This window comes from Panicum hallii, chromosome 5 (genome assembly GCF_002211085.1).
Source record: "Panicum hallii strain FIL2 chromosome 5, PHallii_v3.1, whole genome shotgun sequence".
NCBI lineage: Eukaryota > Viridiplantae > Streptophyta > Magnoliopsida > Poales > Poaceae > Panicum > Panicum hallii.
The window spans coordinates 16340209-16354700 of record NC_038046.1 but is presented as its reverse complement, the minus strand read 5'-3'; the positions used below and the strand labels follow the sequence as shown (position 1 = coordinate 16354700).

Genomic DNA, 14492 nt, shown 5'->3' with positions numbered 1-14492 from the left:
CAAAGCTGACCAATGAGATAATTGGGCATGCTTGTTTCAAACAATCGAACTGCATGTCTGCATGCAGCAAGAAAAACTATGATTGATCAAACCTTGTGGTTGCATGCACGTCTGCAGCTCAGGTGGCCGAGTCTACCGCAGGCAGTGGGGCAATTTGGGGCTAATCTTGCAGGAATATATAGAAGTAATATAAGAGAACTTAAAAATTGGATGTAAATGAAAGGATAAATCTGATCCAAGGGGAATAGGTTGCTAATCTAGAGGAAATCGGCTGCTAATCCAAAGGGAGTCAAATTAAAGCAAAGTTCGTAACATGGATTTTTGCGGCTGCTCACCTCATCAGGCTATTCGCCCCCCCCCCCCCCCCCCCCTCGGCCCAGATGGGGAACATACAAGAAAAATCGCAGCCACGATGCCGATTCACCATAAAATGGAGTCAAAGGGAATCAGATCCAAGTGAGCCACGGATGAGGTATCCATCTCCAGAAAATGAATGCATCTCCAGTAAAGAAAATGATGCATTTACTATTATAATGTCAAATCGCAATGAAAAAACATTATCACCATTTTCTATATATTTATTTACAGAAAACAAAAGATTACAAGAAATTGAATTTTGTAATACGAATATAAGAATTTACTATAAGAGCAATCTAAGTTACCATATCACTCAGAAAATTTAGTTTCAGGCAATTAAAAAAATACGACTAAAGAGTGAACACAGTGAAACCTGTCAAACAAACCTATGTAACCTGGTGTAAAATCTAAATCCAGATGATATGGCTACTATGGTAATTCATAATTCCTCGTGACTAAACACAACAACGGATTTACGGTGAAGCAATAATCATAATCCAAAGGAAATTGGCTCCTAATCAGAGGGAATCGGCTTAAGTTTAATGAGTACGGGGAATTTTGCGGTGCTCACCTTGGAAGACTGTGCCCGCTGGCCTCAATGGGACGGTCGGCTCACAAAAGCACTAGGACTGCGGCAGCCCCGACGACCTTGCCCACCGGTGGCACCAGCTGACCAAGGAGACTGACAGAGCTATGAAGTCACCGCCCCACAAGTGGAGGATTGGAGTGTATCCTGCTGCGAAGAAGAATGGATCTGCAGGGGAGTCAGGAGCAGCGAAAGGAGCGGGGATTTTGGGCGAACAAGAATGAACTAGAAATTAGCTTACCGGACCGCTTGACAGCATAATCGGCGGGGACGCGAATGCGAGGGTGCTACTATCGCGAGAGGAAGAGGCTGCCGCTTAGCCGTCACCGAGACGCCGTGGCTTCTACCGATGGGAGCCGCCGTCGCATGTAGAGATCCATAGTTGCAGACACGCAGGGGACTGAGGGGGAGGGTGCTAGCGATTGAAGAAGCTGCGGCAATCCGGGAGATCTCTTCCTGCGATGCTAGAGAGACGCCCTCCCCAGTGGATTGTGCATCGCGCTTCCTGCTCGGCGAAGGAATCAGGGCGGCAGATTTTCTGCTTGTGTGCAGGATGGCCGGATTGCAAACGTGAGAAATTTTAGGGTGGGTGTGCTGGACGCCCAGGCTCAGAGTCGAGTCGAGCCGTGTAAGGCTAGTTCCGACTTCCGAGCCGTGCAGGACGAGCGGCGGACGGATGGGGCTCGGGTTTGGGCGGACCGCAGATTTGGGTCACCCCCTCTCTCTCTATATATATATACAGGCATACACATTGCTATAGTGATCAGGCACACCACTACCCCTCCCTCTCTGTTACGCGATACTCTTACTTCCTCCCTCCATCTGTATCTAGCTGGTACTCTCGCTACTTCCCTACCTCAGCTCCCTCCCTCCGTATCTGTTGGTAAACAGTTTTTACTAGATCATGCAACCGGTGCCCAAGATTGAGATTTTTAGCCTAGGATTCACAGTACCGGTTATGAATAAGTTTCCAACCAGTACTAAGGTTGTGTTTGGTTTAGCTTTCTGAACCTGTTTCTACTTTCAGAAAGCAGAAGCTGAACCAAAGATGTTCAATTTTTCTGCAGCTACTTTGAAAAAGCTATTTTTCTACAGTACAAATTTGAAAGCAGGTTGTACCATACTTTTGCAGCTTTTACGAATTTGCGAAAACTACACACCTACTATTAGTCACATGTATACCCTTTCAATTCTTTTTTATATATAAAATAAAGATTTTCATATATAGGAAAATAAAAATAAAAAAGAATACAAAAAGTTAACTCTAAATATTTTCATATATATATATATATATAAAAATAAAGATTTAAAGGAAAAAAAATTTGGTCATCATAAAGAAATATTGTATACTGTCAATTTGCATAAAGATAATGTATAACTTTTTCACAATCGACAACTCACAGCAGTTTGAACTAAACGACTTTCAGCTTTTTTCACAGTAGGCATCTCACAGCATCTTTTTCCCAGCGAACATCTGCCAGCAGCTTTTTCACAGCTCACGGCTGAACCAAACGCACCCTAAATTTTTTTAGTAGTGCAAGAATACAGGTGACAGTTAATGTTACGGTACATCACTGTTTACATAACCGTAGACCTTGGTGGGCCGTTAAAGTGGAGGGCGTTGAGGGTCAGCCATCACTTGTATTTTCCAGAAGTGACGGGTCCAGTGTTTAGAGTCACTGCAGCATAAGAGGTCCAATTTCAACCAGCCCGCGTGCCTGTGCCTGTGCGTGTGGGTGTGGGTAGACTAGTGCCCGCGTGCGCGTCCACGTCGGCACACAGTAACCGCACGGTTTTCACAGCGGGCACGCACGCCGACCCGACCCCGCGCCGCGTGGGCCTGGAGGCTGGTGCGCGTGCAGAAGCACTCACGTCACGGTCACGGCGCGGACATGTACATGGTGCCCGCGCCCACGTCACGGTCACACCATGTTACTGTGCGCCGCATGACCGGCTAGCCCAGGGGCACCCGACATGCCGCGAGCCCGGCTTGCCGCCGGATGATCTCGCACATTTTTGTTACGGAGGATAACAGATGTCATACTCGTCCCCGGAATCCCGAGACCCGGCGATAGGAACACCAGCACGCGAACCATATGCGTATTGGGCCTTGTTGCCGCTTCGGGTGTCCCAGCGGCCGGGGCTCGGCTGCTCCCGCGTCGCGTCGCGTCGCCGTCCCCGTCGGTCGCGTCGTTCTCCGCCGGTGCGGTGACTCGGCTCGATCGCGATCGCCTGCTGGGGCCGCGCGTGCCTATCAAGAGTGCTGTCACGTACATGGAACAGTGGGAGCCGGCAGTGATTCGGTTCAGCTCCAGATGCTACCGTACCGGACCAGTCTGAGTCTCAGGTCACGGCCAGCCTGCAGGCGTCGGAAGCTTCGTTTCAGTCACCACACGCCGAGGAGGGAGGCAGCACACGTGAGCACGGGAGGCACCACCACGCGCTAGCTGCGCTGCGCTCTATATATAGCTCAACACTCCGTGCTTCCTCCATCAAACTAGGAGCCTTGATCGAGATCGTCGATCGATTCGATCATCTGAACCTACACCTCCAGCTGCTGCTCCACAGACGACTCTGCTCTGAGCCTCTGACAGATTCATCCGATCCTCTCCACTCTCCACTCTCCACGCTCTCTAGCCAGCGGATCAGCAATGGAGGACAAGAACGCTTGCGCCGCGGTGCTGCCGGTGAGCACGCTCACCGAGCCGCTCCTCCTGCCAGGGAAGGGCGCGGGCCTCGCCACCGCCGACGACCCCGAGGCGGCGCAGCTCCCTTCCTACGGCGGCGCGTCATTCTCCCGGACGTGCCTCAACCTCACCAACGCCGTGTCCGGGATCGGCGTGCTCTCCATGCCGTACGCAGTGGCGCAGGGCGGGTGGCTCAGCCTCGCGCTCTTCGCCCTCGTCGGCGCCCTCTGCTACTACACCGGCACGCTCATCGAGCGCTGCATGCGCGCCGACCCCGGCGCCGTCGCCAGCTACCCGGACATCGGCGAGCTCGCCTTCGGGTCTGCCGGCCGTAGTGCCGTCGCCGCCTTCATGTACGTCGAGCTCTACCTCGTCGCCATCAGCTTCCTCGTCCTCGAGGGCGACAACCTCGACAAGCTCTTCCCCGGCGCGCGCGTCGAGCTCCTGGGCGGCTACAATCTGCAGGGGAAGCAGCTGTTCATCGCGCTCGCCGCCGCCGTCGTGCTGCCCACCATGTGGCTCAAGAACCTCGGCGTGCTCGCCTACGTTTCCGCCGTCGGGCTCGTCGCGTCGGCGGTCCTGACGGCGTCGCTGGTCTGGGCCGGCGTCGCAGAGACCGGGTTCCACCGGAACAACACCAGCGCCCTGAACCTGAGCGGCCTGCCGACCTCGCTGGGCCTCTACTTCGTCTGCTTCACCGGCCACGCCGTCTTCCCGACGATCTACTCCTCCATGAAGAACAACAAGCACTTCTCCAGGGTGCTGCTCATCTCCTCCGTGCTCTGCAGCGTCAACTACGGACTGACCGCGGTGCTGGGCTACATGATCTACGGCGACGGCGTGCAGTCGCAGGTCACGCTGAACCTGCCCTCGGGAAAGCTCTACACCAAGGTCGCCATCCTGACGACCATCATCAACCCGCTGGCCAAGTACGCGCTGCTCGCCGTGCCGATAACAGCGGCGATCGAGGAGAAGTTCTCGCTGCCGGCCGGCAGCGGGCCGGCGAGGGTCTCGATCAGCACCGTGGTTGTTGTCAGCACGGCGGTGGTGGCCTCGACGGTGCCCTTCTTCGGCTACCTCATGTCGTTCATCGGATCGTTCCTCAGCGTCATGGCGACAGTCATATTCCCCTGCCTCTGCTTCCTCAAGATCTACAAGGCCGAGGGGATTCGCCGCATCGAGATCGCGGCGATCACCGGCATCCTGATGATCGGAGTGTTCGTCGCTGTCACCGGCACCTACACGTCTCTGCAGCAGATTATAGGCACTTTCTAAGACTACTAGTTATTTTGCTGACACAGAGCACTTCATATGACTAGCAGGTTGTGCTCTGGCATAGAGTCCACTGACTTGAAATGCTCCTAGAAACAGAGCATGTCCATTTTTGACACATGCATGTACCGATCTTGGATTTTTGAAATTAAATTTGAAGAATCAGGAATCCTATCACGGGTTTATTGTGATTGTGTTTATCGAGTGACAACATGACCAATGGAGCTAACATAATTTGCTAGTGCATAAGGACGTAGTCTTGTGGATGCAATGTGATTAACTTCGGCAAGCAAACGCGGGGAAAATTTATATTTGTTCAAGATCGTAAGAAGAACAAATATAGAATCGAAACATATGTAGCTATAGAATGGCCTAGTTCACCAAGCCTACAATCTCCACTGAGCTAGTGGCCCAAAATATGGACCTTGCCCAGCTCCGCCCCAGTTTATATTTGATACATTGACCTCTAGAGAAAGCAAAGATCCTGATTTTGTTTTTGGGACACTAGTGGAGAGCAAAAGACGGTTCTGCCATTGGTTTCACATCTCCTGCAACTATTCTCCATGCATAGATTATAATTCATCCTGAAAATCAACTCCCCATCCGTACATTCTTTTTCAGCTTATTCCACAAAGATTTTGTACGATGGAAATGAGGGCATAATAGACTTTTTCCATCTCCTCTAATCTGTAGAGACAAAATCACACGACTTTGCAGTGTCGCCGACCAGTACATCGAGGATAAGGTTGTCGCACACGGAAAAAGCCACATTTTGTTTTAGTGCGTTGTGAGTGTTGTAGCGCAAACAACTACCTAGCATAAAAGGACCGATTTGCTAATCGATGCGTTCGCTTTTTAGTAAGGAAATAGAGTAACTCATATCCTGACCTCTCTGCATCCATGGAAGCTCATTTGCACTGCCATGGAAATACAAAGGCGTTTTCCCCTTTCCCAAAATCCAGAACAATTCAGGAAGTCGTTGTGAACGAGAATCCGGTCTCAGGCTTAAACCCCCCAAAACGGCTCTGGGTCAAAACTCAAAACACTCGAATGTAATGCTCGATCTAAGGCTATTTTGCCCTCCAAACGGGAAAGTCCACTCAGCCAGCCGTTCATTCTCCCAGGTCCGGAAGGATGGATACTTAATACTTTCACCTGTTTCGGTTGCTGATCCATCCCCTGATCTGACTGACGCATCGATCGGCGCCGCGTAGAGGCCAATGGGCACATCGGCACGTCACGGTCACGACGTGAACTGGGAAAAAAGGATTGAAAAAAGAAAACGCACCGTGCGCGGGTGGACACCAGGCACGATCGCTCGCCTGCATTTATGTGCACGTTTTTTTTGGTTAGCAGACACGACGACAGGCGGGAACCTGCGATGGGAACACGTACCGGCACACACGGCTCGCTGAGCCCCCGTCGGCGTCGACCGCTAGTAAGGAGTCTGGTACCGTGTAAAGAGTGCCTCCCGTCACACGTTAGGCCATTCGTACTGGGAGTTTCATTTTCATAGAATGAAATGCTGTAAAAATAGTGATATAGTATGAAATTTGTAAAGAAAGATGACTTCAGGTTTGTAGGGATGAAATTTATTGTACACGGTTCAGAGGATTTGTAAAGAAAGAGTGGTTTATTTGTTTCGCCATCACGTCTTTCTTTGATCCCACGTGACCATGGCTAGTATGTTAGTAATTAACTTAGCTATAGTTGCTAGTTGTTACATTTTTTGCGGTACATTTGATCGTAACATCAAATGTTATGGCTAACTTGTGACATCGTGAAATAAAACTATGCATTGTGAGGGATTATTTCATGTATCAAACTAAACCTTTAGAATAATGTGATACTTTTAAAAACAGCTTAGGGAAACACTGCATTGAGAATGATCTTATAGCGACCATCGGACCAAATCGAAGCTCGAGGTCCCATTTAACATTAAAATTCTCGATAGTTTCAGCCACTCGGTGAGGCATCAGCCGAGCCGCGCACTGTAGCAGGACACAGTGGGCTACTGGCATATATGGACATTATGGATGAAGATGAGGAGTTATTTTAGGATATTTTTTTAATAATATAGGCGGATAATTTATGTGTAGATTTAGAGTTATTTAGACTATTTTTATACTGATATATGTGAGTAAAAATTTTTTAAAAATATAACAGATCCAATAGCTATGATCATAGAATCCATTATATTGATGGCTGCATCAACCAAAAAAACACATACACAACCAGGCTGGCGACATGATTCATCATGTTTGTACTGGTATAGACATATTATGGATGACCAAGAAAAAGAGTTGAGGAAGCAAAGTGGGGTCTTTCCCTTCTTACTAAAAACCCGGAGCCATCAATGAAGAAACGGCCAATATGAATGCGACTTCGATCTCACCTTTCAAAAGAATCAGAACGGCTCTTAGTCAAAACACCTCTCATGGTCATGGTTCATTCTGATGCCCTTTTTTTTCTCAGCGAATGGGGAAGCCGTGCACACGCATGCTACTCTCTGAAGAAGATCATGCGGACAGCCCGTTGTCCGCAGTCAGAAATAACGACGGTAATTTGCTCTTTACCAGATACTACAGTAGTTCAGTTGCTTTTATAATCCTTCTCATCGTAGACATACAGTGCTGGACTAGTGACCGTCCAGCGTCATCGATACACAGTTGACAGTTATATGAACGCACGGTTTTCACAGCCACCTTAATTAGTGCGTACGCACGTGGGCGTCGATGCAAGCAATGACACGTTAACACACGTCACGGTCACGACTTCACTAGTGTTTGGCGCGAGCCCATGCGCGCGACGCGCGAGAAAGACATTACATACCAAAGATGGTTATAGTAGAGTTATTCTGAAAACGATAGGAACATATTACAAGCGTACGTACGACTATGTTCAAAGAAATGATTTTTTTTTTACATTTCTTACATCTAAACCTGTCGTCATTTATTGTGGTCTGTATGCTGCGTGACGAGCTAGCTGGACAACAACGTAAGTAGAAGCTGTTAACTCGGTCTTATAACCGGTCGATGCGTAGGGTGTATTTGCATATGTGGAAACAAGGATCTTTGATGGTGTATTGGTGCGTGGGTTGCTCGAAGGAGGAACATGAACGATTTGAACGCTGAAGGAAGGTCCACAGACTTTATTTACCGAACCGTATGGGGAAAGACACTCTAACGCGAAAGCAATAGAGCAAAAGGAAGAAAAACAATATGAAGAAACAGAAAGCGGCAGGAAGCAACAAGATGAGAGGGAAGCAACCAACCGGCAAACCACAGCAGAAGAAGCTGAAGAATAGGAGAATCCAACCGCAAAGGAGGCAGCGAAAGCTACAGCCAGAGCCAAGCAAGCAAGCGCAACGAAAACTTACCCAGAAAGCATTAGCAAGGAAAAGAGGAACGGTGAATACATGGAAGTAGGATTTATTTGGAATCCATTGGCGACCAACAGGGACGAGGCGCACCACGCTGTCGACACCGCAGCCGTAACAAGGGCACGCGGCAAGCAGCAGGCTGGCTACGCGTCGACAGGCAAGCCCCAGGCGACGGCAGGCAAACAGCTATAAAAAAAAATCACGAACAAGCGCAGCGATCACCGCCACCGGTATCCTGATGATCGGAGTGTTCGTAGCCGTCACCGGCACCTACACTTCTGTGCGGCAAATTATAGGCACTTTCTAAGATGAGTTCCTGGTGTCTGACAAAACAGAGTGTGCTGACTTGAAATCTAACATTTCTGACAACTTGTAGTAACCTTGGCTGAGATTATATTGGTTATTCAGTTCTGCTCCATACTAATAGTATAATGCGTTGTTCAGGTTATGCTCATGATACGCGCTCGTATTTGGCTGCCCAAGCAACGTAGAAACGTAAACCTCTACCCAAACATAGGATGCATAGTTGTACACACTCACCTGACTCGTTTCAGAAGGGAAATGTCCGCAAAGATGGACAACAGTTTCCAAAGCGAGTGCTCGGATTGGAGGGGTGATTGGTCAACTCTGTAGAACAAAAAGGGGGGCAGTAAAACCATTATGATATTCAATATGGCTGAAATTGGTACCAGTTCAACTCAAGAGATAGGTGCTTCTCCTATTTATGGTAGTTTCTTCTCATTGCTGCTATGATTGAGAAGTTTTACCATTAGAGCACAACGCATGCAAGATGCTTCTCAATGCTGCTCAAAACTATGTTTCCCATGCTCTAGGTATTATGTTGAATTTTTTTTACTCACGTAGCAACGCACGGGCAGGCATTGATAGTATAAACCAAATTTTGATTCTCTATTTAGAGATTGGAGAACACTACTATTGGATAGAAATTTGCATGGTGTCTGGCAAACTTCCACCACCCATTACAACTTTCCATTTCAAGTTCACAAATCTTGCTAGCAAAAATTGTCGAGAAAGAAAATGAAACTCCTGCTAGCAAGGTGTTATGGAAACAATTGACGCCAAGCCGAGCACCGGACATGATGGCGCGGCAATGAGGTTGTGTTATTGTGATAGACGACTATGGTGGGGGAAACGTTCCTCTAACGTCCGTCCCTCTAACATTAGGTCACTGACGCGTAGGCCTGGTCCCACGCATCAGTGTCCAAGGCGGACGTCAGGGAAGTTCACGGTGGGAGGGCTAAATTGAAAGGATAAAATGAAGCAGATGAAATTATATTAAAAATCTATGAAAAACTACAGCCGACGGTACCCACCTCCGCTTATTAGACGGGATTACGATTGGTTTTACGCATGCGCGTTAGTGGTTAATCGGCGGCCCTGCGTGCAAAATCTACAGGGGACAACCTCCGAGCCGGACTCTCCTCTTCAATCTGGTGTTGTGTTCTTCTAGATTCGGAGGAAAAATTCTATCTGCCCTATGGAACCTGATCTTGCCGTCACCAGCAAGGTGTGCACGCCGGCAACAATGGCAGGGCGGGACAGCCCTCTCGACGAGCCCCTCCTCGCTCCGGGCAAGGACGGCGACGAGGATGCCGCGAGCATGGAGGCGCAGCACCTCCTCCGTCGCGACAAGGGCGCCTCCTTCTCCCGGAGCTGCCTCAACCTCAGCAACGTGATCTCAGGTACGCGCCCACCGATCGATGTTCTTGGTTCGCCCATGAATCGCAACACAGATTGATTTTTTTTTCCTTCCCCAACGCGCGATTCCTTCCAGGCGTCGGGGTGCTGTCCGTGCCGTACGCGCTGGCGCAGGGCGGCTGGCTCAGCCTGGCGCTCTTCGCCCTCGTCGGCGCCGTCTGCTACTACACCGGCGAGCTCGTCGCCCGCTGCATGCGCGCCGGCGGCGACGCCGTCAGGAGCTACCCGGACATCGGCCAGCTCGCGTTCGGCCGCCGCGGCCGGAAGGCAATCGGCGCCGTCATGTACGCCGAGCTCTACCTCGTCGCCATCAGCTTCCTCATCCTCGAGGGCGACAACCTCGACAAGCTGCTCCCCGGCACGAGCGTCGGCCTCCCCGGCGGCTACCTCCTGCGAGGGAGGCAGCTCTTCACGCTCGTCGCGACCGTCGTCATACTCCCGACGACGTGGCTGAGGGACCTCAGCGTGCTCGCCTACGTGTCGGCGGTCGGGCTCGTCGCGTCGGCGGCCCTGACGGCGTCTCTGGCCTGGGCCGGCGTGGCCGAGCACGGCTTCCACGCCAGGGGAGGCAACGTCTTCAGCCTCGCCGGGCTGCCCACGTCGCTGAGCTTGTACTTCGTCTGCTTCTCCGGCCACGGCGTCTTCCCGACGGTGTACACCTCGATGAGGAACAAGAAAAACTTCACCAAGGTACAAAATTCAACTTTAAATTTTGCTCGAAACACTTTAATTCTACCTAAAATTCAGTAAAAGATTCACGATGATCGCCATTGATTCTCGTGCGCAGGTCCTGCTGGCCTCCTCGCTGCTCTGCAGCCTCAACTACACGCTGACGGCGGTTCTAGGGTACTTGATCTACGGGGACGACGTGAAGTCACTGGTGACACTGAACCTCCCCTCGGGGAAGGTGTACACGAGGGTTGCGATCCTGACGACCCTGATCACCCCGCTCGCCAAGTACGCGCTCGTCATCCAGCCCATCACGACGGGGGTAGAGGAGAAGCTGTCGCTCGGCAGTCAGGGCAGCCTCCCCAGGGCGGCCATCAGCACTGCCGTCCTCGTCAGCACGGTGGTGGCGGCGTGCACGATGCCCTTCTTCGGCTACCTCATGTCCTTCATCGGGTCCTCGCTCAACGTCACGGTGGCCGTCCTGTTCCCGTGCCTGAGCTACCTCAGGATCTACGTGCCCAGAGGAGGCGTCCGCGGCGCCGAGGTCGCGGCGATCGTCGGCATACTGGTGGTCGGAGTGTGCGTCGCCGTCGTGGGGACTTACACCTCCCTGCACCAGATTGCGGGCACATTTTGATAGCAGATGGAGATGGGTGCACAATTTTGGTAGCAAGCAGGTGCACAACGATTCTTTGATTTGTTTGTTGGGTTGAGGAACTGAGAGATTTGTAATGCGGGTTTGAGGATTAACATGTTAATATGCGGCTATCTTGTCTTGCTTTCTGAAATGGACTTAGTTGACCATTGCAACTAGAGTACCAATGTTGACTTCTGGAATGACCAGCCGTGCATGCATTTTTCAGGATGCAGAACCAAGAAACTGGAACATGTTATGTGTGAAAGTAGCCTTAAGGTCATCTGCTGGTGACAGTAATGTGGATCTGAATACCCAGATTGACCAAATAATTCGAGCCAATTTTCGATGAGCTGCATCAACATCTTCGGTAAATGAATACTACACTATGTTGACACGTTCAGCTCTTCGTTGGCAGTGTGATGGCTAGAGGCGATTCATGCAGAACGGACTGGACAAAAGGTTGGCTGCAGCTGATAAGATCCTGCACTCCGAGAGGTGCTTCGGGAGTTACAGTTACCAACACAGAATGAAACATGTTCCTCAGCATGCGAACTTCCCCTGATTCTGCTGCTGACTCTTGTATCAAGGTTAGATTCAACTGACACTCACGATTCACCGAAGTTTGCAACTTCTTTACCAATTTTCAGAAGTTCAGGTATTGGTTTGTCGCCTGCAGTATCACCGACTGTTTGGCGCCCATGCCCGCAGCTGAGCAAATACTGCACCAACATCAGACAAAGACTTTGTTATTGCGCACTCACCAGATGAACTGGGGATTGAAATATCACCTTAGAGGGTTGTCGCATTTCAGTTCGAAATGGTTTAGGGTAAGCACAAGATTTCATGACACCGAGAGCCGCTTCCATTATCCCATTTGTGAAATGTTTCGTACTTTCTTTACTTGTTACCTGGTCCAGTAGTGCATGTTCTGTCCAGATTAAGGGTGTGTTTGGTTGACACGTGGCTGTAGGAAAAACTGTTGTGGGTTGGGTTGGGCTGAAAACTGTTTGGCTGAAACAGCTACGAACAAGCTGCTGTGAGCTGTGAGCTGTGAGCTGTGTAAAATATAACCTGTTTGCTTCAAACACTAAATATATGTAAAATAGTTGTAAAATGATATGCTATTCAATGATTGACATATTAAAAATAGCAATTTTAGAAAATAAAAAATTAATTATCCTCAGTTTAGGCCGAACCATACATCTGCTCCACAGAAGTAGGTCTATTGAAATTTACAAAAGACACATGGTTAATCAAATTATCTTCATCAAATTATTTCATCCATCCACAAGATAATTTGTATCCCTACTGGGATAGTTCCATAAGATTTCATCCATCCACAAGATTTCATTCATCCATCCCGGAGTTCCAAAGCTTCTGCGTCTCTTGCAAGAAGAAGTTGGATCTGTGTTTGTTCTTTGGGGAACTTCCATGCATTTTGCATCTGAATTCTGAATGTGTTTGCTAGTAGACGAGCATTCATGAATTGGATAGACTGACAGAAGCATCTGATGGTTCATTACTAGTCTTGGATTGCATTTCTTCAAACGAAGTTCGTTGTGAAATACAAAGTGTTCTTTTGTCAGGTTTCACGGTCGTAGAAACAACCACGAGAACTGAACAATTTTGCAGTGGTGAGAAGGCTTTCTACAATGAGAACTGCAGCGATAACAGGATGAGCACTGAACAACCAGGATGAGAACAGCATAGCGATATCCTCCCATAGCAACATGGACTCGCTGCCTCGAGCGGCGCGGACGAGCCGTGGAGCAGCGGGAGCCAGCGCGTGCGAGCCTCGCCGCCTCGTACGAGTAGGGGACGCGCCGGGTGAGCCCCGCCAGCGCCGCCGCATGCAAGTGGGGGCCGCGCCAGCCGCCAGGGGATCCCGGCCGCAGTGAGCGCCGGGAAGCTCCGCTGGCCGCGCCGCCGTGCTCCGCGGCGTGCAAGCGGGGGTCGCGCCCGGCAAGCCCCGCCGCAGCCGGCGACGGGAAGCTCCGCTGGCCACCACGCGCGAGCGCGGGGCGGGATCAGGAGGAGCGACGACCGGATCTGGAGGGGCCGCGGGCGGGATGCGCCGCGGGCCGCGCGCCGCCGCCGACGGGCGGTTCGCCTTCCTGCTGCTTCGATCGGGGAGGACGCGACTGACGGGAAAGAAAGACCGAAGGGATGCGGGGGTCGAAGGGGTACGCATAATAAGTGGCAGACGGGTAAATTGGGGGAACTCTACCGAGCCGATTTACACGCTGTTCGGCTGGCTTTTTTTGATGGTACTATTGGGCGCGCCCTGCGCGCGCGCCCTGCAGTGACTAAATATATGATAAACTATACCAGCCTAGAAGTGTTGCAACATTCTTGTTACATTAACACTTTATCATACAGAAGACCATTGTAGATAAGAGTCAAGCATAGTGTTTAATATATCTCCAGAGAAGAAAGAAGAGAGAATAAAAATAAAAATGACAGACGCATGGATACTATTGGTTGAGAACTCATAAAAAAGAGCCAGGAAATACACATGGCAAAACATTTTTGGTTCAACGTTTCTAACATCAACAATGCCAACAAATTTAAAGCACACATAAAGGAAAGAATAAAGACAAATAACATGACAACTCTCTTTTTGTTTAAAGCACACGCAACTTACAATACAAATACACATCTTAGTTTCGCTGCAGCCATTAAGGTTCTGTCCAGCAATATATTACATGAAAAGATCATAATTCATGGCCACCAAACATTTAGTTGGTAGATTAGGATGCTGATCCAAAACAATCTAACAGCGTAGTAAATTAGGTCATGCTGATAAAGGACGGAGCAAATTATACAATCCAGAGTTATGATTATCTCAAAATGCAAACGATCATCATAATGGCCAATTTGTTGAACATTAGCAGTTCGATGCCAAACTCAACAACTGACGAACACATCTCCTGTACATCCCTCCGACATACACAAAAGCAGATCAACAATATGTAGATGCATTTCTCAAACGAAAATTTTCCGTCATTCAATTTTCACAAATTGGTCAACATTCAGAGCAATTGCATGGACCTAAACTGAAAGTACGGTTTCGCCAACAGGGGCACTCAAATATGTAAATTTCAATAGGATTGCTAAAAAGTGGTCTTCATTCAGTGATATTTCAGTTGGAACCTCACCAGTTAAGGTCCATGCATGTTCCCT

At 49.7% G+C, this 14492-nt stretch overlaps 2 protein-coding genes across 2 annotated transcripts; both read left to right on the top strand.

Moving 5' to 3' along the window:
- Window positions 1-3449: 3449 nt before the first annotated feature.
- On the top strand, window positions 3450-5091 carry LOC112894168 (amino acid transporter AVT1I-like). The gene has a single exon (XM_025961791.1). The coding sequence runs from the start codon at window positions 3595-3597 to the stop codon at window positions 4903-4905; it is 1311 nt and encodes a 436-aa protein (XP_025817576.1). The 5' UTR covers window positions 3450-3594; the 3' UTR covers window positions 4906-5091.
- Window positions 5092-9830: 4739 nt separating this feature from the next.
- On the top strand, window positions 9831-11309 carry LOC112891971 (amino acid transporter AVT1I-like). Its single transcript, XM_025958987.1, has 3 exons — window positions 9831-9987; window positions 10080-10693; window positions 10791-11309. The coding sequence occupies exons 1-3, from the start codon at window positions 9831-9833 to the stop codon at window positions 11307-11309; spliced, it is 1290 nt and encodes a 429-aa protein (XP_025814772.1).
- The last annotated feature ends 3183 nt before the right edge of the window (window positions 11310-14492 follow it).

Coding starts and splice junctions, on each gene's coding strand:
- LOC112891971 (XM_025958987.1), top strand. CDS start 9,831: ATGGCAGGGCGGGACAGCCCTCTCGACGAGCCCCTCCTCGCTCCGGGC. Junction 9,988..10,079: donor CCTCAGCAACGTGATCTCAG/GTACGCGCCCAC, acceptor GATTCCTTCCAG/GCGTCGGGGTGCTGTCCGTG. Junction 10,694..10,790: donor ACAAGAAAAACTTCACCAAG/GTACAAAATTCA, acceptor TCTCGTGCGCAG/GTCCTGCTGGCCTCCTCGCT.
- LOC112894168 (XM_025961791.1), top strand. CDS start 3,595: ATGGAGGACAAGAACGCTTGCGCCGCGGTGCTGCCGGTGAGCACGCTC.